General features: G+C 29.3%; 1 protein-coding gene across 1 annotated transcript in view; it reads right to left on the reverse strand.

Moving 5' to 3' along the window:
• Window positions 1–10464: 10464 nt before the first annotated feature.
• LOC142323840 (ATPase family gene 2 protein homolog B-like) overlaps window positions 10465–27941 on the reverse strand; it is a 40812-nt gene continuing 23335 nt past the window's right edge. The window contains exons 6-10 of the mRNA XM_075364118.1: window positions 26664–26864; window positions 25396–25541; window positions 21879–22018; window positions 21032–21122; window positions 10465–11136 (exon numbers count right to left, since the gene is read on the reverse strand). Coding sequence (XP_075220233.1) covers window positions 10999–11136; window positions 21032–21122; window positions 21879–22018; window positions 25396–25541; window positions 26664–26864 — 716 coding nt within the window. The 3' untranslated portion in view covers window positions 10465–10998. The remainder of the gene's footprint in view (window positions 11137–21031; window positions 21123–21878; window positions 22019–25395; window positions 25542–26663; window positions 26865–27941) is intronic.

Here is a 27941-nt window from a genome sequence, read left to right on the forward strand (position 1 = left end):
ATTGACAGATTATTAGGTGAAAGTTTATCCAATATTGATTTTCCTCCTAATTTCTCTGATGCCATTCCGGAAGAGAGTCAGAATGAAACAGATTCAGAACAGTGTGTGGATGACTCAGATCATTTCCTGAAACTGATGAAGAGGATTTTGTTGAACCTTCAAAAATTGCTTTTTAACTCCTGAGTCTCATGTACCTGAAAACGTTTTGTTTGGGCGCAGAAATAAACAAATTATCAAAAACAAATTTCTACCATTCAAATGGTCTACGACGGCCCTACGATCTGGTCGTGTGCGTGCCCATAATTTGATTTGCAAGCTGCCAGGTTTTAAGGGCGACTCAATAGTTAATAAGCCATAAACCACTACTGATGCATGGCATATTTTTATAAATGAATTAATGATCCAGATAATTCTAGGACACACAAATTAAAAAAACAACAGAAATGGCGACAAAAATTTAAATTTTCAATATATCCAACACACTGATAAAGTGGAAGTAGAGGCATTTTTTGTTTTATTATACTTAGCTGGTGTATTTATATCAAATCATGAAGATCTGACAGGTTTATTTGCTAGTGATGGAATCGGAGGAGACATTTTTCGATCAGTTATGACAAAAAAAGATTTCTGTTTTTACTAGATGTTTTACGTTTTGATAATTCTTCCACAAGAAATCAGCGCAAATTTACACACGAAGCTCCTGCTATATCAAATATTTTTAACATATTTGTTATGAATTTCCCAAAAAAACTACTCATGTGGACATAACACAATAGCAGATGAGATGTTGTTTCCATTTCGCGGTAATTGTCGATTCCGTGTGTGCATGCCAAATGTGTGATATTTTTTCACCATGCCAGTTAAGGGTTAATAGAATACCTGGAGAGTCAGCTTACTTTCTTACTAACCCAAAAAAAATATCAAAAAAATTTGTCTGGGGTCAAAAGCCCTTAACTGACATGGTGGGGTCAACCCCACCATTTTAGTTAAGGGTTAAAATTTTAGCATTTCTCCATTAAAACTGAATCTATTCTTGATTATTTATTTTATTTGACATACCTTACAATTAGCATAAGTAACTATTATTATTTTTTTTGTCTTCAGTCATTTGACTGGTTTTATACAGTTCTCCAAGATTCCCTATCTAGTGCTAGTCGTTTCATTTCGGTATACCCCCTACATCCTACATCCCTAGCAATTTGTTTTACATATTCAAAATGTTGCCTGCCTACACAATATTTTCCTTCTTCCTGCCCCTCCAATATTAAAGTACCTATTCCAGGATGCCTTAATGTGTGGCCTATAAGTCTGTCTCTTCTTTTAACTATATTTTTCCAAATACTTCTTTCTTCATCTATTTGCCGCAACACCTCTTCATTTGTCACTTTATCCACCCATCTGATTTTTAACATTCTCCTACAGCACCACATTTCAAAAGCTTCTAATCTTTTCTTCTCAGATATTCCGATTGTCCAAGTTTCACTTCCATATAAAGCGACACTCCAAACATACACTTTCAAAAATCTTTTCCTGACATTTAAATTAATTTTTGATGTAAAAAAACTTATATTTCTGACTGAAGGCTCGTTTCGCCTGTGCTATTTGGCATGTTATATCGCTCCTGCTTCGTCCATCTTTAGTAATTCTACTTCCCAAATAACAAAATTCTGTTACCTCCATAATCTTTTCTCCTCCTATTTTCACATTCAGTGGTCCATCTTTGTTATTTCTACTACATTTCATTACTTTCGTTTTGTTATTGTTTATTTTCTGCAGTAGTTCTTGTGTAAGACTTCATCCATGCCATTCATTGTTCCTTCTAAATCCTTTTTATTCTCAGCTAGAATTACTATATCATCAACAAATTGTAGCATCTTTATCTTTTCACCTTGTACTGTTACTCCGAATCTTTCGGTGTAAGCCATAATAAGAAAGGGAGTCCTTTCTTATTACGGCTTCTTTCTTATGTTCTTCAATTATTACTGTTGCTGTTTGGTTCCTGTAAATGTTAGCAATTGTTCCTCTGTCTCTGTATTTGAACCCTAATTTTTTTTAAATGCTGAACATTTTATTCCAGTCTACGTTATCGAATGCCTTTTCTAGGTCTATAAATGCTAAGTATGTTGGTTTGTTTTTCTTTAATCTGCCTTCTACTATTAATCTGAGGCCTAAAATTGCTTCCATTGTCCCTATACTTTGTCTGAAACCAAATTGGTCTTCTAACACTTCTTCCACTCTCCTCTCAATTCTTCTGTATAGAATTCTAGTTAAGATTTTTGATGCATTACTAGTTAAACTAATTGTTCTGTATTCTTCACATTTATCTGCTCCTGCTTTCTTTGGTATCATGACTATACACTTTTTTTGTAGTCTGACTGAACTTACACTTTTTCATAAATATTACACACCAGTTTGTATAATCTATCAATCGCTTCCTCACCTGCACTGCGCAGTAATTCTACAGGTCTATTGCAGGAGCCTCTCTGCCATTCAAATCTTTTAATGTTCTCTTCAATTCAGATCTCAGTATTGTATCTCCTCTTTCATCCTCTTCTTCTTCTATAACACCATTTTCTAATTCATTTCCTCCATATACCTCTTCAATATATTCCACCCACCTATCAACTTTGCCTTTCGTATTATATATCGGTGTACCATCTTTGTTTAACACATTATTAGATTTTAATTTATGTACCTGAAAATTTTACTTAACTTTCCTGTACGCTCCATCTATTTTACCAATGTTCATTTCTCTTTCCACTTCTGAACACTTTTCTTTAATCCACTCTTCTTTTGCTAGTTTGCACTTACTGTTTATAGTATTTCTTAATTGTCCATAGTTCCTTTTATTTTCTTCATCATTAGCATTCTTATATTTTCTAAGTTCATCCATCAGCTACAATCTATCGTCTGAAATCCAAGGTTTTCTTTGTTCCACCTAAGTTCGCTTCTGCTGATTTAAGAATTTCCTTTTTAACATTCTCCCATTCTTCTTCTACATTTTCTACCTTATCTTTTTTACTCAGACCTCTTGCGATGTTCTCCTCAAAAATCTTCTTTACCTTCCCTACCTCAAGCTTCTCTAAATTCCACCGATTCATCTCACACCTTTTCTTCAGGTTTTTAAACCCCAATCTACATTTCATTATCACTAAATTATGGTCGCTATCAATGTCTGCTCCAGGGTAATTTTTGCATTCAACGAGTTGATTTTTAAATCTTTGCTTAACCATGATATAATCTATCTGATACCTTGCAGTATCGCCTGGCTTTTTCCAAGCGTATATTCTTCTATTATGATTTTTAAACTGGGTGTTGGCAATTACTAAATTATACTTCGTGCAAAACTCTATAAGTCGGTCCCCTCTTTCATTCCTTTTGCCCATCCTGTATTCACCCACTATATTTCCTTCCTTGCCTTTTCCATTGTTTGCATTCCAATCTCCAACTATTATTAAATATACACACTCTGCCTCATCATCATCATGGGCGCTTGTAGGCATATAGACGTTAACAACCATTGTCAGTTTAGGTTTTGATTTTATCCTTATTACAATGATTCTATCGCTATGCATTTTGAAATACTCTACTCTCTTCCCTATCTTCTTGTTCATTATGAAACCTATTCCTGCCTGCCCAATATTTGAAGCTGAGTTAATTATTCTAAAATCACCTGACCAAAAGTCGTTTTCCTCTTCCCACCGAACCTCACTAATTCCTACTACATCTACATTTATCCTACCCATTTCCCTCTTTAAATTTTCTAACCTACCAACCTTTTTTAAACTTCTATGTTATTTTTTAATTTTCTGGTGACCCCTTCCTTAGTAGTCCCCACCTGGAGATCTGAACGGGGGACTAGTTTCTCCAGAATATTTTACCAAGGAAGGCGACTCCATCATTGCTATATGAAAATGCAGACAGCTACATTTTCTTGGAAAAAAAGCAGCTCTAGTTTTCCATTGCTTTCAGGTGCGCAGTACTCAGAGGACTGAGTGATGTTGATGTGGCCATTTAAGTCGTCCTGACTTACGCCCTTAACAACTACTGAAAGTGCTGCTGCCCTCTTTCAGGAATCATTCCTTAGTCTGGCTCTCAACAGATACCTCTCCAATATGGTTGCACCTTCGATCCAGCTACTCTGTATCACTGAGCACTCAAGCCCCCTCACCAACGGCAAGGTCTCATGATTCATAGAGGGAGTATTATTTATTACTGCTGAGAAAAAAAAATTGAAGATGAAATTTTGTTTTGTGTATAAAAGAGCAGCTGCTTTGGCAGCTTTCTTTTAGAGTTTCAGTCTCTTTTATATATTGAACAACAAAAAACTGTTATACACGTATATTTTGTGCTTTAATTTCATTGCAGTTGTCTGTTTGACTCAATTTCCATATGAATAAAACTAGTTTTCTCACATGTATGAAATCACTGCAAGAAATGTGTTTACTTTTTAATGGGTAATTCTGTTCAACATAAGATAAAATGTAATCTTTTAACATTCAGAAGTGAGAATTGAGATTAGTAAGGAACTTAGTTCCAAGTACAGAATTATTTTTGATAATATATATAATTTTAATATATTTAACAATGCCAAAAAATTATTAAATTTATCCATTACTGGGTTTATTTTCATATAACACCTTAAATTGAAATAAATCAATGATAACTAAAATGATTTTCTTTTATATTTTATTTTTTATAAATGGAATACCATGATCATTGTAATTATATGTCATGCTTAAAACATAAGTAAATTATGCCAGATAAAATTTAAAGGATTAGTACAAAAGTCATATCATATAAAATTTAAAAAAAAAAATGTTAATATCTTATCTGAGAAGTGGATTTTGTCTTTTAAATTACTACAATTTATTGTAATGCTTTTAATAGAGCATTAATTAAAAACCACTTCAAATTTAGAAATTACACAATAAAATTGTTTTTATTATAAATATATAAAAATATAAAGTACAAAAACTAAAAAAATGAAACTTTTACAAAAAATTTCTTTAAACAAAAATTAAACGTAATATCTTTTTTAACATGAATTAACCAATTTTGGGTAATAATTTTTTTGTTACCTCATATTATTCATATCAAATTTTTAGGTTAATTCCTGAAAAATTCTTACCTTGTGCTCAGGAAAGGAAATATGGGTGGATCTCTAATAGTAACAAATTTTTATTATAAATAATTTTTTTTTAAATTTCTTATCAAAGTAAAATTAAAGTTCTGTTATCAAACAAAAAGAAAAAAGACACAATAGAATTTTTAACATTCATAATTGATAATATCAAATATTGGCAAAAGATCAAAACAAAAAACTAAGTGCAAAGTGAAGTCATTTAAATGAGATCCATAGAATAAAAAAAAGAAGTCAATTAGTAATGTAAATTTTTGGTGCAAGAGAGTAAAGACTCTTTTATCATATATCTCATAAGGATTATACGAAAAGTGTTAAAAAGTTTGAATCACAAACTCAAAATAACAGTTACCTGAAAAGACAACACATCTTCAACTGAAGAGAGTGCTATCTTCTTGGCTGCACAATTAACCCGCCCCCATACTTCTAATTTTTGGGCTCCTGGGAAAAATTCAGTTTTGTTATTTTTAGCTATGTAAAGATTTACTTTTATAAATACTTATCTTTAATAGCATAAATACTTATGTTTAAATCTTATGTAAGGGGTTCAGGTGGATAGGAAATTGACTGTTATACAACAGTCTAAGTATGTCTAACTTTTTCAAACTTTTATCACTGAATAAATCCAATATTTTTATATGTACCATCTTCTATAGTGTAACTGACTAAAATGTATGCATATTGTTTAAAAGTAAAAATACAGAAACTATTCTTAATTGTACCCAGTAGTTGATGAAAATGAGTTTATTATAAACAAATTTTACAAATTTACAATTTACATAAAACCTTTACATGGTAACACAAATTCAACAGCATATTTAAAATCAGCACCCAAACAAATTACAGTGAGAAAGATTGTTTAACATGTTAAATACAAACTTTGTGTTGAACTAATGTTATTATTTTATTTTTTAACATTAACTTTCTTTTGCTTCATATCACCATATAAGCTTTAAGCCAGTGCACGGGATATGGAAATGGAATTATGTAGTGTATGAAAAATGCCATGCCTTACTGGAATTTGAACCCGGGATCTTCAATGAAAGGCCAAGATGTTACCACTCTGTCACATGGCTTGGCAGTTGTTATAATCATGGCAACTCTTCTTCATTTTTTTCAAATCCAGTTCAGCAATTTTATGAATTTTTCCAAATTGCATAATCTATTCATGAATTTAAAATATGTAGTTGGTTCTTATACTGTTCTGAGATATACTGTTTGTGGTCATGAAAGCATCACTCTCCCAATCTTTACACATTACTTGGTGCTTGTGTAAGTAGCTTTCAAACCAAGAGCCACATCACCAATCATACATTCTTTACTATAAGTATTTGATGTATTGCATCAAATATATTTATGTATTATAAAATATTGCAAGTGATTTTTTCCCAACGTTCAGCAAATTGGAAACTAGTCAATTTTGCTACAGCATCAGTTATGTTTACATCCTTATTAGTTTATAATTTATTAGTATAAATCAATTTACTGGTACAAATTTCAATAAACATCAAAAGTAGCCTGCATTGCATGCAACAAAATCAAGCAGTTCATCCAAATTTTAAGAAATTATATGTATATTCAAATGAAAAAATAGTAAAACATAAATTACAATTTTTTAAATCCATTTCATTACAAATTATAGTAGTTACAAGCTTGTGATTTCCAACAAAAACTTTTAATCAGTGAAAAAAATTGTGTAATGCAAACCCCCATAACAGCACCTCTACACTTTCATTTGGCTATTCATAAATTATAACGGAATTTTTTTCCAATAGAGTCAAAAGTCCCAAATATGAACATTAAAAAATTCCAAGTTTAACCAAGTTATGGGAATTTAATATTTAATTATATTAAATAAATCATAACTATATTACTATCAACATAACTTAACTTTCTTCTCAAGGTTAAGATTTTACCTCTCATGCAACTTTTTGATACTTTTGTGTGAAATTTATTATATTAATAGAAGATCATTTATTAATGATAAATATACAATAAAAACATAAACTTTAAATATTTGTTATATTAATTCTGTTTACAGTAATGTATTAAACAATTTAATTTAATAAATCCTTTATAGACTTTTATAGCAAAATGGCAATGTACTTTTATCACTGGATGAAAAACATGTGGTCTTTCATCCAGTAGATTCTGACTCAAATCCTGGTCAATCTTGACAATTTCTCAGAGGCTAAAAATGAATTTCTTTCACACAAAAAAAAAAAGCAAAAAAGGAATAGGATGACTTAATTAGGCACAGGCCTAAATAATCCCTTGTCATTTCTTACAAGAGTGTAAGTAAATCATGATACATTTTCTTCAATACCTATTATAAGAAATATTATAAATAAATAAAAGATTTCTTCTTTTGTATTTGGCTAAATTGTTTGTAGTACAATAAATAAATATATATATTCTTTCAGTTATAATTAATCAAAATAAAATGGTCAGATCAACTAAAATTAATGGAAACAAATCACTTATTATAGTGAATAACTACTAAATAATGTTTTTGTATTATATATCTCTGTTGTTTAATTTAATATTTGTATTTTAATAAATACAGTATATCAAAGTAATGGAACACTTATTGTTATAACTGATTTATCATTATAATTGGTACTATTGCTTATTAGATAATATTGTTATCAATAAAATAATATTACAATCAAATAAGAAAAAAAAATTAAGAAATAAATCCCTAAATCTTGATAACATTATAATACAAAAATTGTAAAATCCTTAAGTGCCAAAATTTGTCACTATTCTTTCAAAAAAAAAAAAAGATTCTTTGTGGTGAAGACAAATACGGATTATTTATGTATATATTTTATGATGTCAAAGTGGTTCTTGAATATTTAATTCTTTAATGTTTATTATGATATTCACATGAACAGAAGTTTTATCACTTTATATGACAATATTTAGGTATTCTTGAACCATATATAATAAATTTTCCTTCATTATGTTTTCTTTTCCATCCAAATTCAATTAACAAAATCTTAACTTTTTCTGTCTTTAAATTTATATATGATTGGTTTTTTTTATTTAAAAAAAATTTTTAAGTCCGAAATTTTGTTTTTATAAGATGGTAACATTTATCAATCATTCCTTTCTCTATCTCGAAGACAGTTTTATCATACGGTTTAGTCATTATATTAATTAAATATTCGTTTTATGAAAAGAATTATCATTACACAATTTTTTTTTCTTGCATATTGTTCAATTAGTTAATAATAATAATTAGTTAATATTTATATTTTAAGCAGTTCACTGGTGTTTTAACTTTTTGCAGTATCGCATATGCTCTAGCTTATGTAAAATATTTTTGATTTCAGTAATAGAAGTAGAGCATGATTCTATAGATTTAATAATGTTTATTTCTTCTTCTTTTAAGCTCTGAATATCAATTTTTATAGTATCATATCCTCTGTTTAGAAGTTCTAACTTATTATTTAATGTATCTAAATCAGTTTTACCTGGTTCTAGTTTTTTATTAACTTCAACTGTCTTCTTATGTGCATTTATACACAACTTTGTTTTTTTGTCAGACATTTTTCTTGTTATATTGTTTTATAATTCACTTGCACTAATAAAAAGTTATTTTTTTTGTAAACAGTATAAATATTTTGCAAAAATTAATGCCAAGAAGCAATGAAGTAGTATGTTTATATTATTTCTTTATTAGAAAAGTAAACAGTCAATTTATCACTGAAATTTTATCATCTAAAACTGCAACTACTAACAATCTATATGTTCCTACACTTCCCATACAATAATAAAAACTTACAGTGAAAGTGTGTCACTATGCAAACATAGAATAAAATTGTTTTGCAAATTGCATCCTAGCAGTACAATACAGTTATTATTTTGCTTCAAATTAATTTTTATCACGTATTGCTTTAATTTATTATCTTCATTAAGTACTTCTATTGAAATCCTTGTGAAAGTGATTAAAGATAACAAAGTTAAAAATTACATGTTCACTTTCTTAGTCGCAGATATAAACTGAACTATTCTGCTGATCATAATCTATTGATATCCACTGAAACTACTATTTCAATTCCATATTTGAATATGGTATACTTTAACACTATACTTGCAAATATACATTTCTGAATAAATAGAATTAAATGTTTTACTTTAAAAAATCTAAACATTGTATTCAAATTTACTTGTCTATTAATTAATTTTCATTATATGTTCCATTAATTATAAATATATATTTATTTTTTTCTAATGTGATCAGGGTAATTAGATTGTGTTATGTATTTGTTGAGGTTGATCAAAAAGTATAAGATCTTAGGTCAGGAAAAAATCAGCATATCTGAATGTTTGCTAAACTAGTTTCCTTTGAAGAACAGCTCTTCTGAGTTGACACACTTCTCATAGTCGTTTTTCTACTATTGGCTGCATTATTTTAGTCTATTTTCTAATATTCAGCAGGTGCTTTTGTCGCATGTTTTGATTTCTTTTATATATTGAGATCTTATCCCTTTGAATAAAATCTTGAGTCTTGAAAGAAGTCAGTTGTATGCAGCTATGTCTGGGTAGTAGGAAGGTTGCTGAACTTGTGTCGTGCTGTGTTTCAGTGGAAAAGTTAATGAATTGATATCAATGGGCTGAAGGATTGGCATGATAAATCTACTAGATACCATTTTGGCAGAGATTTTAGCATTTTGGTCTTTGCATCTTGTTCATAGAGAACAATTGAGTAGTTCTCCTTCTTAATAGTTGAGCAGTCTTAATAGTTAATAGTTAATAGTACTTGAAAAAATTGCCATTCATAATTGGTTGCGCTGAATCAAATGAAATTCCCACACTTCCTTTTCAATCTCTAATTGTTACAATATTCAATCATAATAATCTACAATATTCCATCAGTAACTGTCAAAATTTCTTGATTGTTTTTGGATCTTTTATTGATTGAGGGCCTGCAGACTGTTCGTTGTTCTAAACAACAAACTGTTTAAACATCTTTAAAATAATTATATCACTCTTTAGTAGGGGTAAGCTTTGTAATCAAAAGTACTATTTATGTTTTCAACTGACTCCAATTTATATCACTGGGATTTTGAAATTTTCAATTTCATGGGAAAAAAAGGATATGACAAATACAGCATAGCCAGTCCAAATATCATGTCAGCAAGTGCAGTGTCTAGTGGTCTCACACAAAATCACATACTCTCACCATAGAACAAAATCATACATATCATTAGTTAGTTATTGCACCTACCCTAAAAAGCAGCAAGTTTGTGTGAAAAAAATTATAGTCTTAATCAAAACTTGTGTATCCTTGTAAATGTTTCTATAAAAAATTTTACAATGAAGTAGGGATCTCTGTGAAAATATTTAATGAAGATAACAAATAAAACAGTAAGTGATAAAAATTAATCTTCAGAAAATAAGTTAGAATAAATGTTACTGAAGATTATGTATAGTAAACAAAATCATTATAAGACAATACATAACCCAAAACTAATAAAAATGCATAAATTAGGAAGTCTGCCACTAACTCTCAGTGAAGCCATTAAAATCATGTAATAGCCTTGAACTTAATTTATTCTATTTACTATTCAGAAACTAATTACATAACATTTTTAAAAAATTTATAATAAAATTTACATCTCATAAGCATAATAGAAATTCAATCAAAAATCCAGAAAACCTCATTTTTTTAATAAAATTGTTACCCATCAACTTCTACATTTTGCCCTTATAAATGTAATATAATCAAGGAGCACTATAAATTAAATTTATTAACAAACAATTTATTAACAAACAATCAATTTATTAACAAACAACATACTCAAATATAAATTGTAATTTATAAAGAGGCAATCAAAGTAAAAATATTAAAAACTGAAATTTTTATAAAAATCAATTTGTTGTTGAGAGAGTGATGGTTTCATGTTTTCTAAGGCATGAAGCCAGTGCTTTTGTTCAATTTTTTCAACATTCATACCTTCTTCAATCATTGCAGTTAAAGCAGCCTGTAAAAAAATATAATTCAATAAAAAAAGTTTTTAAGGAATTAAAAACTTTCTATCCTTAATTTCTATCTTTCTATCTTTAATTAGATATTTTTAAAGTTTAGCTTGATATAACATTTGATGCCTTTCAATAAAGTTGTAAAATGTAATCATTTCCAAAGTGGAAGCAGAAAGGCTTTCCAATCTTTTTTTGGAAATGTTTATTTTTCTAAAGCAGGAAAGAAAGAAAATATTTTACCACAGAATGAAAGAGGTAAAAACAATGAATTAATGTAGAATTCTAAAAGTTAATCATAACTCTATAAGAAATAAACTAGTTCCTTCCTTTAATTTGATGTTCTTGGAATACTATATTGAAAAAATAATAATGGATTTTGTTGGAAAATTATAAAACAAATTATAAATTATATTGCATTGGATAATTTTATTTTTATGATGCATTCACCAACGGTGATTTTTTTTTTATTTATTAGAATTAATAACAGTTAAGTGCAGTATTTAATTTTACCTTTTTTATTCAAATATCTTATTGCTTATGATATAAGATGATGAATTCTGTTTAAATGATTCATTACAAATGGATTATGATAAAACTTGTTTTTAAAATGAGTGTCATTAAAAATTTGTTTTCAACATAATATTTTATTGGCTTATATGAGATACTCCGTTCATTGCATTTATTGAAATTTATTAATTTTCCCTGAGTTCATTTTGTACATACGTACATATGTATCTTGGATAACTCAAAAATGATTAGCCATAGGAGGTTAAAATTTTGGATTTAGGACTGTTGTAACATCTAGTTGTGCAACTCCCTTTTTGACTAAAATCAACTTAACCAAAAATGTCCAATAAAGCCCAAACCTTTTTCTTAACTACAGTAATAATAATAACAAGCCCTCGTTGAGAGCTTTTCAATGTTATATCATAAGTGGTACTTATTTTCATTGGTTCCAGAGTTAGAGCCAAATAAACTTTTAATTAATGAAATATTTTGATCTTACAAAGAGAAGGCACATCAGTTCAAATTCAGCTTCATTTATTTTTTTTTAATTTAAATATATTGATTTATTAATAATTATTAACTTGTGATTGTAAAAAAAATTTACAATAAATAATTTGATAATAAAAAATATGAAAAAAAAATCATAAAAAGTTATTAGTGAAATATAATATTATATTAGGTTTAATATAATAATAATATACAATTAATTAATACAGATTGAAATTTAATTTTTTATTAAAGCTGAAATTTTTTGTGTAGTTTATACAAAAAATAAAGATTATAAAAATGAAGTGGAAGCAAAGTGTGTTAGTGAAAAAATTTGTTCATGGTTGGCAGAAAAATTAAAAAATAAGTTATTCAAAGTTCTTTAATGATAAAAAGTGTTGACATAAATTTAAAAATCATACAGCCAAATTAATTAATAGATGAAAATTGATAAAAATAGTTATTTGTTCAGTAAGCTATTTCTTTTTTTGGCCCTGCAATAACCTGAATATAACCCTATTATGTTGCTATGGAAATAGCTTCATATTTTAAAACTGATAGTAGGAGGTAGAAAAACAAGTATGGATCTACATAGTTACAAAATTACTACTTTATGGTGTTTGAAATCTTTTAGTGTAAATTAGTGTAAAACTTAACAGAAAACCAGTTTTTGGATAAATGCCCTTTTTTCTGAGTTATAATTGCAAAAACTGAAAATCATGATGCAATAAAACAAGGTAAAACGGTCCATTACTAACTTTTTTTATGTTACATTACCTTCAGAATTGCATCTGATAATAAATTTTAAGCAGTTAATAATGCAATTAATAACCCAAACACTAATAATTACAGCCTTCTCAATAATAAATAACACAAATAATAATAATAATAACCCAGTGTGGTTTTGCAGCCCCTATCTGGCACATCATCCACAGACCAAACCAACAATTCAAACTCACCTTGCAACTGACTTGCAGCAAGCAGCAAAGTGATCAGTGTCTGTTCACCAGGGGTGCAGCTGAAGATTTACATTTTGGAATTAACCATTCCAGACTTAACAAACTGGGCTTCGGCCCAAACTTTCTGATAACCAAAAACGATGAAGCACTGCTGGAAACAAGTTTTACACAGGTGGTAACCAATCCACTGCTGTCAGAATAGTACAACCAGGCATTCTGAGTCTGGAGAGCCTAGACTGAAATACAGAGGGAATTGGAGAGCTCTGACCAACTACACCCAAAAATTAAAACTTTCTTGAAACACTAAACATAAACTTACTAATGTGAGCTAGAAAGTTACACAAACTAGAGAAAACTTAACTGAACAAAAAATTCAAATCTTGATTCTCCAAGAAACAAGACTCATAGAAGAGAACACAATGAATTTTGGCAATTACATACTCTTAAAAGTAAAATGGATATAGAAAAACACACTACACCCAGGAGTCGCTTTTGCAATTAACAAAAATATAGTTAATTCAATAATAAATGTAAAACCTATATAACAGACTTATGATAATGACCCAAAAATGTGCAAACAAAACATACACTCTAATATTCACATGCCAATCAATGAAGAAAAAAAAAATTTGTGAAGTAGACAAATTTTGGAAATTGCTAGAAGAATCATTATCTAAAATTCCACAAACCTATGTCAAAATTTTAATTACTGATTTACCACAGAGTCTTTGCTTTAAAGAAGAAAATGGTCAGTTGTCTAATAAACAGTGAGGAAACTATAGAGAACTCACCGAATATTTAAAAAAAAAAATTAATAACTGTCCACAACTAGCATAAAGATTTCTACAACAGGAACCTGAAGAAAGAAATTCAAATTCATTATCGTCACTTGACGAAAATTAAATTATAATAAAGACTAAACAACCGCAAATGATATAAACAGAAACAAAAACTGATGCTCAAAATTCACCAAAAAATCACTTTAGGCAGAGGGAGACTAAAAATAGACTGCCTAGCATTTCCACATGACTTAGCAATCAAACTCTTCACATTTCAACACACAAAAACAGATTTAACTACTTCAAGAGACTGCAGAAAAATTAGCCTTTAGATTTCATTTAAAAAAAATAGACTACATTACCTGTAACAAACAAGCACCAAAATACATGGAAAATAAATATGGTAAAATCAAATGAGTTGCACAATTTAAATATCTTGGTGAAATGATTCAAGAAAACAATAAAAAAACAGCCAATGAAATTAGATGCCAAAAAAAGGAATCAGCTTTAACGTCATACCCATAATATTTATAACAAAAAATATATCTCTATGCATACAAAATTATGAAATTACAACAGTCATTAAATTGGATTGTCTCCTGGATCAGAAATACTTCTTTTGAATAGAAAAGTGGATATAAAAAGCAATGAGAAAAATTCTAGGATCAAAATGTACTGGTGAACAATATAGATTCACAAGCAACCAGAAAATCAAACGGTAAACAAACATTCACATGGTCATTATAAAATGCAAATTAAGATTTTATGGGAACTCAAAAGAATGAACCCTGGCAGAATCACAAAACAAATAGAAAAATTCTTTGAAAACAGAAATAAAACAAATACACACTTGATAAAATGCATTGATGATATTAAAAATAACCTAGAGTAGGCAGGAATAACTTAAACAGAATAAATTTCTCACAAAATTCAGAAATGATAAGAGGAAAGACCAAAGAAGAAGACTGGAGAGAAAACCTCAGCAGAAGAATAAAAGAAATATGGAGGCAAAAGAAGGCAAAAAAACACCTCTTACTAAGTACTTTGTATAGTCCTAAATGGGCTTATTCTAACTAAAAAATAAAAATAACACAAAAACTAACAATTTGCAACACTACTACAAATTTAATGGCTAGGTCAACTGATATTTATCATAATAATTAAGTATTTAATTTTATAATTTATTTAAATGTTTTCAGTCCTGAATTACTTCACAATAAATTTTCAAAGCATATCATTGAACAAGAAATGTTCAAAATACTTCTCCTCTATAGTTCCAATGTGCTAACTAACCTTAAACCCAAAAATAATAATCTAGAGGAAACAGATCTGGAGTCCTGGAATGGCTCCTCTAAGACCTATCCAATGAACTGGAAATCTTTCAATTAAAATTTGCCATGCCCTTAAATAATAGTGGTGGCTGCCTGGAGATGGTTCAGTTCTTTTTTAGTTTTGTAACTTCATCAAAGCTGAAATATAAACAGGCCTGCAAAGCAGAATCCTCTCAAGAGAAGTGTACATTTGCTTGAAACATAAGATAAAATTTTTGACCATTACTTTTTTCCATTAGTGTAATACAATTAGAGTTTCTGATCAAAAGTTAAGCCCTGACACAGATTTTTATTTTTAGTGTGAATATTTCTGTTGGTCCACTTATCCACGGGGATTCACAGTTCCTCCTGATCATTCGTGACCAGATTTTGATTTTGGGGCCATCTAAAAAAAATAGGTATTTTCAAAAACTAGCATACTTGAGGATGAATTGAAGAAAATATCAAAGACAGCATCTTTTAAAATCAGTGGAACAAGAAAATCTGCGCTCAACATACAAAAAATGTCTGGATTAACTAAAGATGGACTTTTGAACATTTATTTTATTTTGAACACAATAAATATTGTGGCATGTAAGTAAAAAAAAAAAAAATAATAATATAGACTGCTTAGTTTCCTGATGTCCTATAATTAAATTACTCTTTCATTAAATAAATACAGTTTGTTTTATATGTGGTTTGGGCGACTATGAAAAAATTCTGAATAATGTAAAATATTGAATAGGTATTTTTTAATTAATAAAAATTTGGAAAAAATTATATGAACTAAAGTCAAGTTTTTTTAACAATGCATAAACAGTAACTGTGCAATGATCATGCTATTTCAAAATTAATAAGTAAAACCAAAACACTTTAGCTCAACTTAACAGGAAAGATTAGAAGGAAGAAGAATACTTTATTGATTGTATAAAGAAACGTAAGAAAACAAATAAGTAAAAGAGAGAAGGAAACATGTTTAGAAATCGAAGTGTATTTGGTGGCTTTCACTAAATCACAACTAAACTAAGAACTAAACAATAAACGAATAAAATCGTTAAAAACAAAAACATTTCATAAGGTTTTAAAAAAACAAAAGCACCAAAAAGAAGACAACAAACAATCTATAAATAAAATCTAGTAGGATTGAAATAAGAATCTAGGAGTACAAACAACAAACTAAAAAAAAAAAAAACTTTGTAAATAAAGAACCACAAGCTAAAGAAATAAGTATAAAAAAAAGGTTCAAGAGAATAAAAACAATTAAAACCAAAGAGAATTTAACTAGTACATTATAATTAAAAAAAGTAGAAACAGATTTAATTAGAAGACAACACCCAACACTGCAATAATATAAAAACAGGTATCTGTAAAGTAAACAAAAGTTAAGGTAACTTAAGTAAAAGAAAACAAAAATTGTATGAGAGGGAACCCACCTGATGTTTCTTATTTGTATTGCAATAAAATTTATAACTAAATTGCGGATAATAATTGACTTTATAAACAGGAAAAAAATCATTTTTATGGGTACAAGTATTATTCAGTGGAATGTATGTGGTTTCCGTTCTTGCCTGAGGGTAACAAAATCCTACTAAAGGAAGAAAGACCAATGGTATTATGCCTGCAGGAAACTCTCCTTTGTTCCCAGGATGAAGTGTATCTTCATGGCTATGTCTGCAAGAGGTGCTACCATCAAATTGAAGGTAGAGGACGTGGGGGTGTGGCTGTTTTCCTGAAGGGAGACGTATTAGTCACATGTATTCTGCTGGCTACAACAATCCTGTGGTGACAGTGTAAGTATTGACACCATTTAGAATTATTATCTGCAACTTGTACCTTCCCCCAAATTCCAATGTCAGTGAGGATGATTTGTTGTCACAGATTCCCATGTCCTACCTAATAAATGGAGATGCAATGCCCATCACTATTCATGGGGATCATCATGATGCCTTGGATCTTTCTTTGTTGAACAATGAGTCGTACATGTTTATGTCATCTTCATCAGGTACATTTTCTCCAACCAGTATGTTACTGATATGAGGCCAAAACCTACTGCCCTGCAAGGTTATCAGAGCACATTGTCTTTTCTAATCCCTAAATAAGAAACTACCTCCAGTTCTTCCTGCTATTCAACACTATTTACCCCCTTGGCAGCATTTTCTTGTAAATTATTGCTTTAGTCTTTGTTAACATCAAAAAAAAATACACAAATTTGGTTATCTTATGAGAAAAATTTTATAATATTGCAAATAGCATGAATACTAATGCTGTTGTTTATACAGACTGCTTTAAACACAGTAACTCTGTTGGTTGTGCTCTTGTGGTTGGCAATAGAAGATACATATTTGGCCTTCCCAACATTATCAATGTTTTTATCATGGAGCTATTTGCTATTAATAGGGCCTTAAATATACTTGTCTGTTTAGATTCCAAGAGTGCCTTACAGGCTATTAGTGACATGTACTCCAGACACCCTGGAGTCTGTAAATAAAGTAAGATGACTGCTTCAGAAAAACTTTTTATTTTCAATCCAATTATACGTGGACTCTTTATCACCTTTAAAATAGTTCCCTTGGGAAGCCATACGATGCTTCAAAAACGGTTTTCCCACTCTTCACAGCAGTGTCAACTCTGAAACCGGAATATCCTTCAGATGGTTGATTACATTTTTTTTATGTTTTCTACTGTTCCAAAATGGTGTCCTTTGAGGTGCTTTTTTAAATTCAGGAACAGGAAAATGTCGCAGGGACTCTAAGTCAGGTAAATACGGCTGTTGAGGAACTACAGGAATGTTTTTCATTGGCAAAAACTCATTAAGTGAGAATGCAGTGTGACAAGATGCATTGTCATGATGGCAGCATCCAGTTGTTTTTGATGGATGGTCTCACATGGGCAACTCTTTTCCGCAATCTTTCAAGAATTTCTCGGTAAACATATTGATTTACAGTCTGTCGTGTAAGCAAAAATCCGTATGGACAATGCCATTACTATTGAAGAAACAAATTAGCATGGTTTGGATTTCTGATTTGCTCATTTTTTCTTTTTTGGGACGTGGTGAGTTTGAAGTTTTGTTTTGGGTCATATTCAAACATCCAAGATTCATCACCAGTAATAAAATTTTTTTTAGAAAATCAGGATCAGTTTCAATTCACCCTAAAAGATAGCGGGGCACACTTCCAAGCTGTTGTTTTTCTGTTCCAACAGTGAGGTTTTTTGGGACCAATTTTGCACAAACTTTCATGTCAAATTTGTTTTCAAAATCTGATTGACTGTGACATGGTTCAAATTCAATTGTTCGGCAATCATTCTGACAGTTAATCACTGGTCATACTGTATCAAGTCTCAGATTCACTCAACACTGTCATCACTTTTTGACGTTAACAGTCTTCCAGAGCGTGGATCATCCGCAACTTATTCCTGGCCATCTGAAAATGCTTTATACCACCTAAAAACTTGAGCTCGTGACAAGAGCGTCACCTCCATATGCCCTTTTCAATTTTGAAAAAGTTTCAGTAGCATTCTCACAGAATTCAGCACAAAATTTGATTGCACAATGTTACTCATAATTAGTATCACTCTTTTTTGTAGTGCACAACAAAAATTAGTTTCACAAAAAGTTTTAAGTCTCACATGGCAACAATAGACTAAAAATATTAATATCTAATATAAAGCAGCTGTTCATATAACCATATGTTTACTAATAACTTTAGTGTTGCCACTTTGGCTGCCAAAAAAAAAATCTAGTCTCTCATTGCTTTATTTACAGACCTTGTATAGTCTATTATTTCTGAAATGACTCAACGTAACAGAAATGTGAGCTTCTGCTGGATTCCCAGCCATATTTGAATTTCAGGCAATGAGCGTGCTGATAGTGCAGCAAAAGAGGCTTGTTTACATCTTCCTTTCACTAACTGCATTGTTTCGAATCATCTTGTCTGGTTTCTGAAGAAGGTTGTTCATAATAAATGGAATGTTACCATCAACAATAAACTTTAACTAAGAACACTGTGGACCTCTTCATGCAGGAATAATCATGAACAGGAGGTTATTATTTGCTGTTTGTGAATAGGGCTGACTCATATCTCATGACTCAGACTGATGCACTCATCTATGTTCACTGTGACTGCCAAATAATGGTGCACCACATCCTTGTGGACTGTGTCTGTTATGCAGTATTGTGTCAGAAGTTTAAAATACGGGCTAACATCCAAAATATCTTAGGGAACAATGAGATGTTATTGAATGTATAACCAATTCCTAAGGTCCTGGCATTTGTATTCAAATATTTAATTACTAATATAATTTTTTTCACCTATTAATGCCATTTGGAGTATGCTAGAAGATAACTTTTTTCATTAGATTTTTAGTACTGTATTTCAGTGTGGTTTTATTTTGCCTTTACCATATAAGCGTTTTACATCTGTGCTGTGTTTTTAAATTATTGATGTTACATTTACTATTTAATTATCTATTATAATTAATATTATGTCCAGGCACTGATAACACTTAATTGTGTGCCCAGGAAAAAAACAAAAACACTTTGAAGCAGACTGCAGGCTTAAGACTCATGGGTTACATCACTTTATTTTTAAGATGACTGCTGAGCGGATGATTTAAGAGAAAATCATAATTTAATTGTGATAATTCAAGTAAATAACATCAGTTGACTTATTATTATTATTATCACTATGTTATTTATTACTGTAAAGACTTACTATTAGCGTTCGGGCCATTAACATTAACTGTTTAAAGTTTGTTAGATGTTATTCTGAAGGAAATACAAAATAAAAAAGTTACCATGAGGCAAGTTTACCTTGTTTTATTACTACTGTGATTTTTACCATTATTGCAAATTTGATTGCTTATAAACTTGAAAATGAAGGCATTTATCAAGAAACGGTTTTCGCTATTGTTTTTCTAGTAAAGTTTTAAATTAAAAATCATACATCACATGTTCATCTTCCTATTTATAAAAAAAAAGGTTTGATTCAATGTGGTGGAATTCAAGATGGCAACAAGAAATTTCAAATACCATAAAGTAATTATCTTGTAACTATGAAGATCGGTATTTCTTTCTACTTCCTACTATCTATCAGTTTTGAAATCTGGTGTCGTTTCCATACGTAATTGTATCAGACTTGCTTCAATAGTTATAAACAAAGGGTGAAATACTTTTTAAAGCATCAGTCATCAAGGTAAACAATTCTTTACTATTGGAATACAAAAATTCACAGAATAATGGGACAAGAGCCTAAATTTAGCTGGGGATATGGTGAAAAGTAGTGTAATTTCATTGTGATGGAATAAATAATTTTCCAGGAATCATTTGTTTCTTATTGAACAACTCTTGTATATTATTATTTTTATTTGTTTTTGTTAAAACAAATAAACAGACATAGATAATGTTTTATTTTACATTATGATTGGGAGCTTTTATGCTAATCATCACTTTTATTTTGTTTTAATTGCTGTATGATGTTTGTAAACTGAACAAAGTTTAATAAATAAAATTTTCAGTATCTCCAGCAATAATACCTAGTAACTATACATTATTCTATTATATGTTTGCTACATTTCCACAAAAATTAAAAGTAATCAATTTTTTCAGTACCTTTTTCACTTATATAAAATAGACTAAATGCAGGTTTTTTTTGGTCAAATGTTTAGAATTTAATACTTTGCTAAAAAATTGCTACGAAATATAACTGAGCAATAAAAAAAAGGAGCATTAGTACTAATTTTTAGTAGTAACTGGGTTCAACTTTAATTTGTTAAGCTACAATATAACTATAAAAGCCTTTTTCTATCCATTAACACAAAAAAACTTTACCAAGTAATAACAATAAGTGTGTATTTTACCTCTTTGCTCAATATAGCAAGATCAGCCCCTGAATACAGTAAGGTTTTATCAGCAATACATTCCAGATCAACACTACTACCTAATGGAATCCTAAAAAAATAATAATAAACAATTTGTATCAGTAATATAAAATAGGATTCAATTTAGTCTTCAGACTACTAAATATGTTCATATAATTTCCTATGATCAATAGTAACAGGATATTTATTATACCTTACACACTTTCACACTTTCACACTTTCAGTATTAAATAGGATAATAAAAAAAACGATCAAAAACATTCATAAAATATTTCTCACTTAAAATCTAACACTACATGGTATTTCGATTGTTAAATAAAATAATCAGTGAATACTGAGAAAATATTATAGAAAAAGTAAAAAAAAAAGGAAGAGATAGTAAATATTAATTAAAAAATAAACAACGAACAATTCTTATGAAACAAGTGTTTCTAACAGCAATTATAGAATATAAGTAAAAATACAAAAACAATTTTTGAAATTTAAAATTCTAATAAGTGGTTATTAGATATTAATACTTTGATGCTATTTAATGATGTTTCAGCATCATTTTTCACTTTTTCATAAATATTATTTATTTGTTATTATTATTATTAATACTTTTATTTCTTTATATTCTATTTCCTCAGTGTCTGTGGATAATGATGGTCATCTACTGTTAATTGTAAGTAAAAAAATCTTGTAGACAGATTCTCTTGCTAAAAATGTTTATTTCAATAACTAGTAGAGCTCTTTCAATGTATGAATGGGATAATAATAATAACTGTAAAAGTAGAAAGAAATATAAATCAGTAATTTAGTGTAACTTTTATATGTAATTACTTACTTTTTCGTCAGTTTTAACAATATTTCATGCCTTTCATTACGATCTGGTGGACCAATATATATTAAATGATCAAATCTTCCTGGTCTTAAAAGAGCAGAATCAAGTAATCGAGGTTGATTTGTGGCACCAATAACAATCACCTAAATTAAATTTTAAAAAATTGGTGAAATATATTAAAAATAAAATAATGAAGGAAAATTAAAACAAAATACAGTTGGTAAAACAATAAACTAAAACAACAAATATTCAAAGAACATAACACAGTATCACCAAAAAATCAGCAATTAAAAGTTAATTGTGTTTATTATTTAGAATTTGAATTACGATGGTAAAGTAAAAAAGTTACAGAAATTCATTTTCCTTCCAATCACGTATTACAACACTGACTTCTCCTGTAAATCATATTAATTTATATCATCTGTATATAAGAATTGTTTTATTGTTAGCTGTATGTGGAAATCAATTTAAAATGAGAACTCCTTTTTCCAACTGCCTCAAGGAAGAAATCAGAGTAATAATTTGTTCTCACAATTCAAAAGAGGTAAAATCAGTAGGTATTATTTGTAAAGTGCAACAGCAATATGAAGTGAAAACAAGATTGACAAATGGATTGATCTGCTTTAAAAATGCTAAAATTTCTCTTTGTAACAAAGATTTCACTTCAAAGAGTAATGATAATAATGAAGCAATTATAACAATGATTCACAATAATTGACAAATTAAATTTGATAAAGTTTCAATCAAGTTAAATATAAGCCATGGATTAACATTTTCAATTATCCATGATTCTTTCAACTTTTGAAAAGTCTGCGATTGCTAGGTTTCATGTCAACTAGTAAACATTTACAAAGAGTACCTTTTTAAAATTAACCAGAATCTTTGAAAAAGTATTTTAAAACCTTACTGTGTGCAATTTTTTAAACATACAATTATATTTTTGTGAATAAAAACAAACATTTTATGCTAGTAACTTTGAATTATTCAAGTGATAAGATTTTTTTTGGGGGGGATGATGCTTGTGGTAGTAGTGGAAGGTGTTTATTTTGATGGTAAACTGGGAAATTTATATTTTAATGCCATTAGCTCCTCATTGCTGTCACCTGGCCACTATACTGTTGCTAAATTCTAATTATCAACACATTCTGGCCTAACAAATCAGAGATTTTAACAAGTTATTAGTAAAGCACATTACCCAAACAAGGGATGTAACTAACTACCTACAGGTCCTGATTCAATAAAAGCTATCATAAAAAGTGTTCATAAAACACTGACAGTTCGAGTGTCATAAAAAGTGATTTGATCACTTTGATCAAAGTTTATTTTGAGGCATTTCCAATTTTAATAATTTTTATTCCATATTATTTGATATTAACTATTTAATCAAAGATAAAGTAGATTCATTCTTAAAGTGAATATAAACAGTTGATGAGAGATATGGGTTCTCATCTTTGAACCCAAGAGTAAGTGGCAAAGTTTTGTCTGGAAACTCCATCTACTTTGGCAAAAATATTCAAAATTAATCACAAGTCTGCAGGAAAATTAAAAACAAGTCTGCAAGGATAGTATGGTGATACATTCCTGACCTTGCTCAAATGAATTTTCATCTTTTTGGTACACTAAAAAAGGGCTGTGAGAGAATCAGATTTATTCTGATGAAGATGTAATAGAAGTAGTGGAAAACTGGCTATGCACTAGGCAAAAAGGTTTCTTTCAGGAAGTAATTCAAAATTTGTTAATAAATATTAGCACAAATAGGAGGGGATTATGTTAAAAATTAGTATATTCAGTTTATATATGAGAATATAAAAATAATGCTTTTTAAAATTTCACTTTACTTTTTGACTTATTCTTGTAGATTACATATCAAAGATTCTTCATTTATATAAGAGCATAATTATCACCACCAAAATGGATATCATGTCAGCAGGACACTCACCACTATGCGTACAATGCAACTGCTATTTGACTGTGCGCCACATACTTTGGGATTGGATGTGTTATATGGTGTTGCATCATAAATTTAAATTTCAGAGAAACATTTGTCAAATTCTGGGCAATAATAAGGAAGTTTTAGACAGGTGTTGCTATTTTTGCGAAATGTTAATATTTTTCACACAATTTAAAATTGTGGTATATATTTTTTATTTTAGTGCTGAAGAATTATTTTAACGTGTTTGTTTTTCTGTTCATTTAATTGTATGATTTTTATATATTTTTTTTATACACCCATCTTGGACTTTGTTGAATTTATTGATGTTTAAATTTTATACATTTTTTTTTTACTTTGTTTCCTTTTAAATAAATTTTACCTTATTAAGTTAAGTTCCCACTGTATATTACTTATTTTAATAAGTTTTACTATTTTAATATGTTAGTTATTAACCTTGGTCTAGTTTTTATGTTAATTTTTTTAGTCTTCCTGTTATCCAAGTTGGGGCCCTTTAAACCGCTCTTGGATTTTATTAATTCTTTTTATTTTTGTTAAATTTTAAGCTTTTAGTTTTATGCTTATTTTTAATTTCAATTTACAGTTGTGATTAGTTTTAAGTGCTTTTTAAAAAGAAATTTTAGCTCTGATATTAGTGGTAAGTTTTTGTTTAATTTTTTTAGTTTTTAAGGTAGTTCTTAGTTTTTTTTTTCACTTTTATTTTCTTTTATAAAATTTTATTCCGGGCGATAACGCCAAAGTGTTTTCACTCACAAAAAAAAACAACAAATGGACATAGAGAATGTTTTAAAGTTTATTTTGGAAATAACACAGTCTTAAATATTAATTTAAATTTGTTAAATTGCAAAGTATATGTTATAATATGGCAATTTCTGAGCACTTCAAAATTGAATTATATTTAAAGATGATTAGATCTATATCAAATTACAAGGAATAAAGAAAAGATAAACTGGAAATGCCTCAAAATGAACTGTCAAAATTCTGTTCAAATCATTTAATTGATCACTTTGTATGGTAGTTTACTGAATCAGGACTCATAGGCAGTTTACATCCCCTATGGCTAGCGAGTATTCAACTAACTTGTAGGATCTCTGATTGTTAGGCCAGAATATGTTATTAATTAGAACTTAAGAGTATAATGGGAGTATAAATGGTGATAGCCAATGGCATTAAAATATAAAGTGCCCAATTTGGCCTCAAACTATCCACCCTTCTACTATCATCACACCCTCAAAAAAAATGTATCACTTGAATAATTCAAATAACTAAATACTAGTATGCAGTGTTGGTTTTTATTCACAAAACTATGTTATAATTATATGTTTAAAGGTAAAATTTTTAAATTACACACAGTAAGGTTATTAAAAACTACATTGATGAAAATAATTTTTTTTCAATATTTCTGCTGTAATGCAGAAAAAAATAAAAGTGCATACATTAAATATCACTCACTACTAAACAGTTTTGGCATAGGTGACTACTTAAAAAAAAAATTATGTAAAATGTAAACAATATATATTTAATATTTCAGCTATTTTAGACTTTATTAAAATTTATTAATCAATATACCAATGGCTCAATGATTTCTTCATTTGTACTATGACTTCTCTGTGCCTTTGTTCCAATTCCATCCATTTCAATTAGAAATGATGACAAAATTCTTTCATTAGCACCTTTTTCTCTGGCGTCATCTCCTCTACATCCAACTAAACCATCTGTAAATAAAATTTAAAAAAATTTTATTAAACCTTTTTTTGTTAATTTTTAACAAAATTAAACATAAAAGTTATTAATGGAAGCATCAAAATGTACATTTTAAAATAAAAAATAATAATTAAAACAATAAATAAGAATAAAAGTACAAACACCATGTGTGAGCATGCACCCACACAAATATATATACGAAAGTTTAGATAATTGTAATGCTGTAGGCAACATATAAATGACCATTACGTAAGTACAAAGTGCTTCATTAAAGTAAAGATTTACCTAAAGCATTCAATACTGCTATTATTTGTTGACCTGAATGCTAAACAACATCGGAAAAATAAATTTTTTTCAGTATGTTCCAGAATTGACTTTTCTTTCAAACTGAAAGTGTTAACAGTATGTTTATCAGAAAAGAAAAAAAGATCATGAAAACCAAATTGAAATAAAACGCTATTATGCTTGCATATATATTTTAAATTCTAAACATAAACCCTCTAGTACAGATAATGAAGATAAGTCATTTCTTACGTTAATTTTATCATGATAGTACTTTCACAGGATTCCGTATTCTGTCATGATTGAATTCATTTTATTATAGTTTCTATTAGTAGTATTTAAAATATATTAACTGTACAGAAGAATAATATGAATCTTAAAAAGATTATTTTCAATAAAATATATACAGTGATTCCAAATTGCATAGCAATCTCTCAGGAAATGATTCTATAGTCAAAAATAAAAAAAGCTCATATAAACATACATCAGAAAACAATTCATTAACGACTTCGGCTTGCAAAACTTTAGCCCTGCTTTCTGCTCTCTCTGTGAAGTTAAACCGTACTAAAATTCTTGGGGTACAAATCGTGGGGTAAATTTAGTACTTTCTTATGGTTTCTGATCTAGTAAATTGGGTAAAAGTGGTCCCAGACCTCTATTTCCTTTTTTCTTATTTTTGGCTAAAGAATCATCTTCAGAGACAGTGCCACGCAATTTGGAATCAAGTGTATATATAACCCTTTTGTAATACCATCCAGTAAGAAAGAAACAAATATACAGATATTTGTAATATTGAACAGATTTGTAAGTTATTGAACAGAGTTAGATATAAATAAAAATTTTTTATTTACCTATTTCATCGATAAAAAGTATTGCTGGTGCACTGAGGCGTGCTCTATGAAATAACTGAGAGACAGTGCGTTCAGCATCACCAACATATGGTGAATAAAGAGAAGCTGCAGATACTGCAAGAAATGTTACATTATTACCACTGGCAACTGCTCGTACTAAACTAGTCTTTGCACATCCAGGGGGTCCATACAATAAAATACCTAAAAAAAAGAAAGGACAATAATAAATGATATAATGATTGATTTGTATGATATTCTTCAGCTCATCTATATATTGCATTCTTCAAGTCATATGGTTATTGAGAGCATGTTTCTTGATTGGTGCCACTAAGCTTCATGTTTGTATAATAAATCTATCTGTAGCGTTTGTAACATATCTTGATTAAAAGTCTGTATATGAAGTTAGAACATAACAGCAGAATTGTAGCTGAGTGATAATGTCAGAGCACAGGGAAAGCTTTGCACATAAGGGTGAAGGTCCCAAAACACAACTTCGATGCAACCCAACTAAATGAATGATAAGTTAATTGGAATGAATGTGTAAGCAGAGGATAGAGGAGTAAATTGGCGCATCTGAACATCAAGACATTTGAAGATGAGGTAACCGAGTTGGTTCTGCTATCAGCCATCAGTGAGGCTATTGGGGAGAAGGAGTATGAAATGAAAATCACCTCCTTAAGGTTTACCTTAAGGAGGTGGCCATGTTACCTTAACGCAATGGTGGCCATGTCAGCTTCAGCAGTTGTACATGAAGTTTTCAAAGAAAGGATCAGGGTGGTCTTGTGCAGGGTGGCCTTGAGAAAAGAAGACGTCAAATGTTTTAAATGTCAAGAAAATGGGTATATTGTGGGAAGATGCACAGGGCTGCATCAATCGGTCATGTGCTTCAACAGAGTTCAACACACACTACACTAGTAGCAAAGGCTGAGTTTGTGTGTAGGCTTTGTTATTTAGATATTTATTTGGTGTAACTTTATCATTATATTATAGTTTGTTAGTTGATTATGTTGACGGTGATTTGATTTACGGTTTTGCAATTGTTTTAGGGCTTCTGATATATTATTAGACTTATTAAATATTAATTTGCATAGATAGCCTGACAGGCTATCTAGACTAGTTTGGTGGGTTGTTCAAATTTCCTTTGAATTGCATACCCGAGGGTGAAACCAATATTTCTACATTTCTACTGTGTTATGTTGTATATTTGTTTGTTTTTATTGTTTGGTGTTACTTTAGTTTCTGACATTATTTATTATTACATAAGCTGTTATTTTTTTT

The sequence above is a fragment of the Lycorma delicatula genome, chromosome 4 (assembly GCF_047948215.1).
Source record: "Lycorma delicatula isolate Av1 chromosome 4, ASM4794821v1, whole genome shotgun sequence".
Taxonomy (NCBI): Eukaryota; Metazoa; Arthropoda; class Insecta; order Hemiptera; family Fulgoridae; genus Lycorma; species Lycorma delicatula.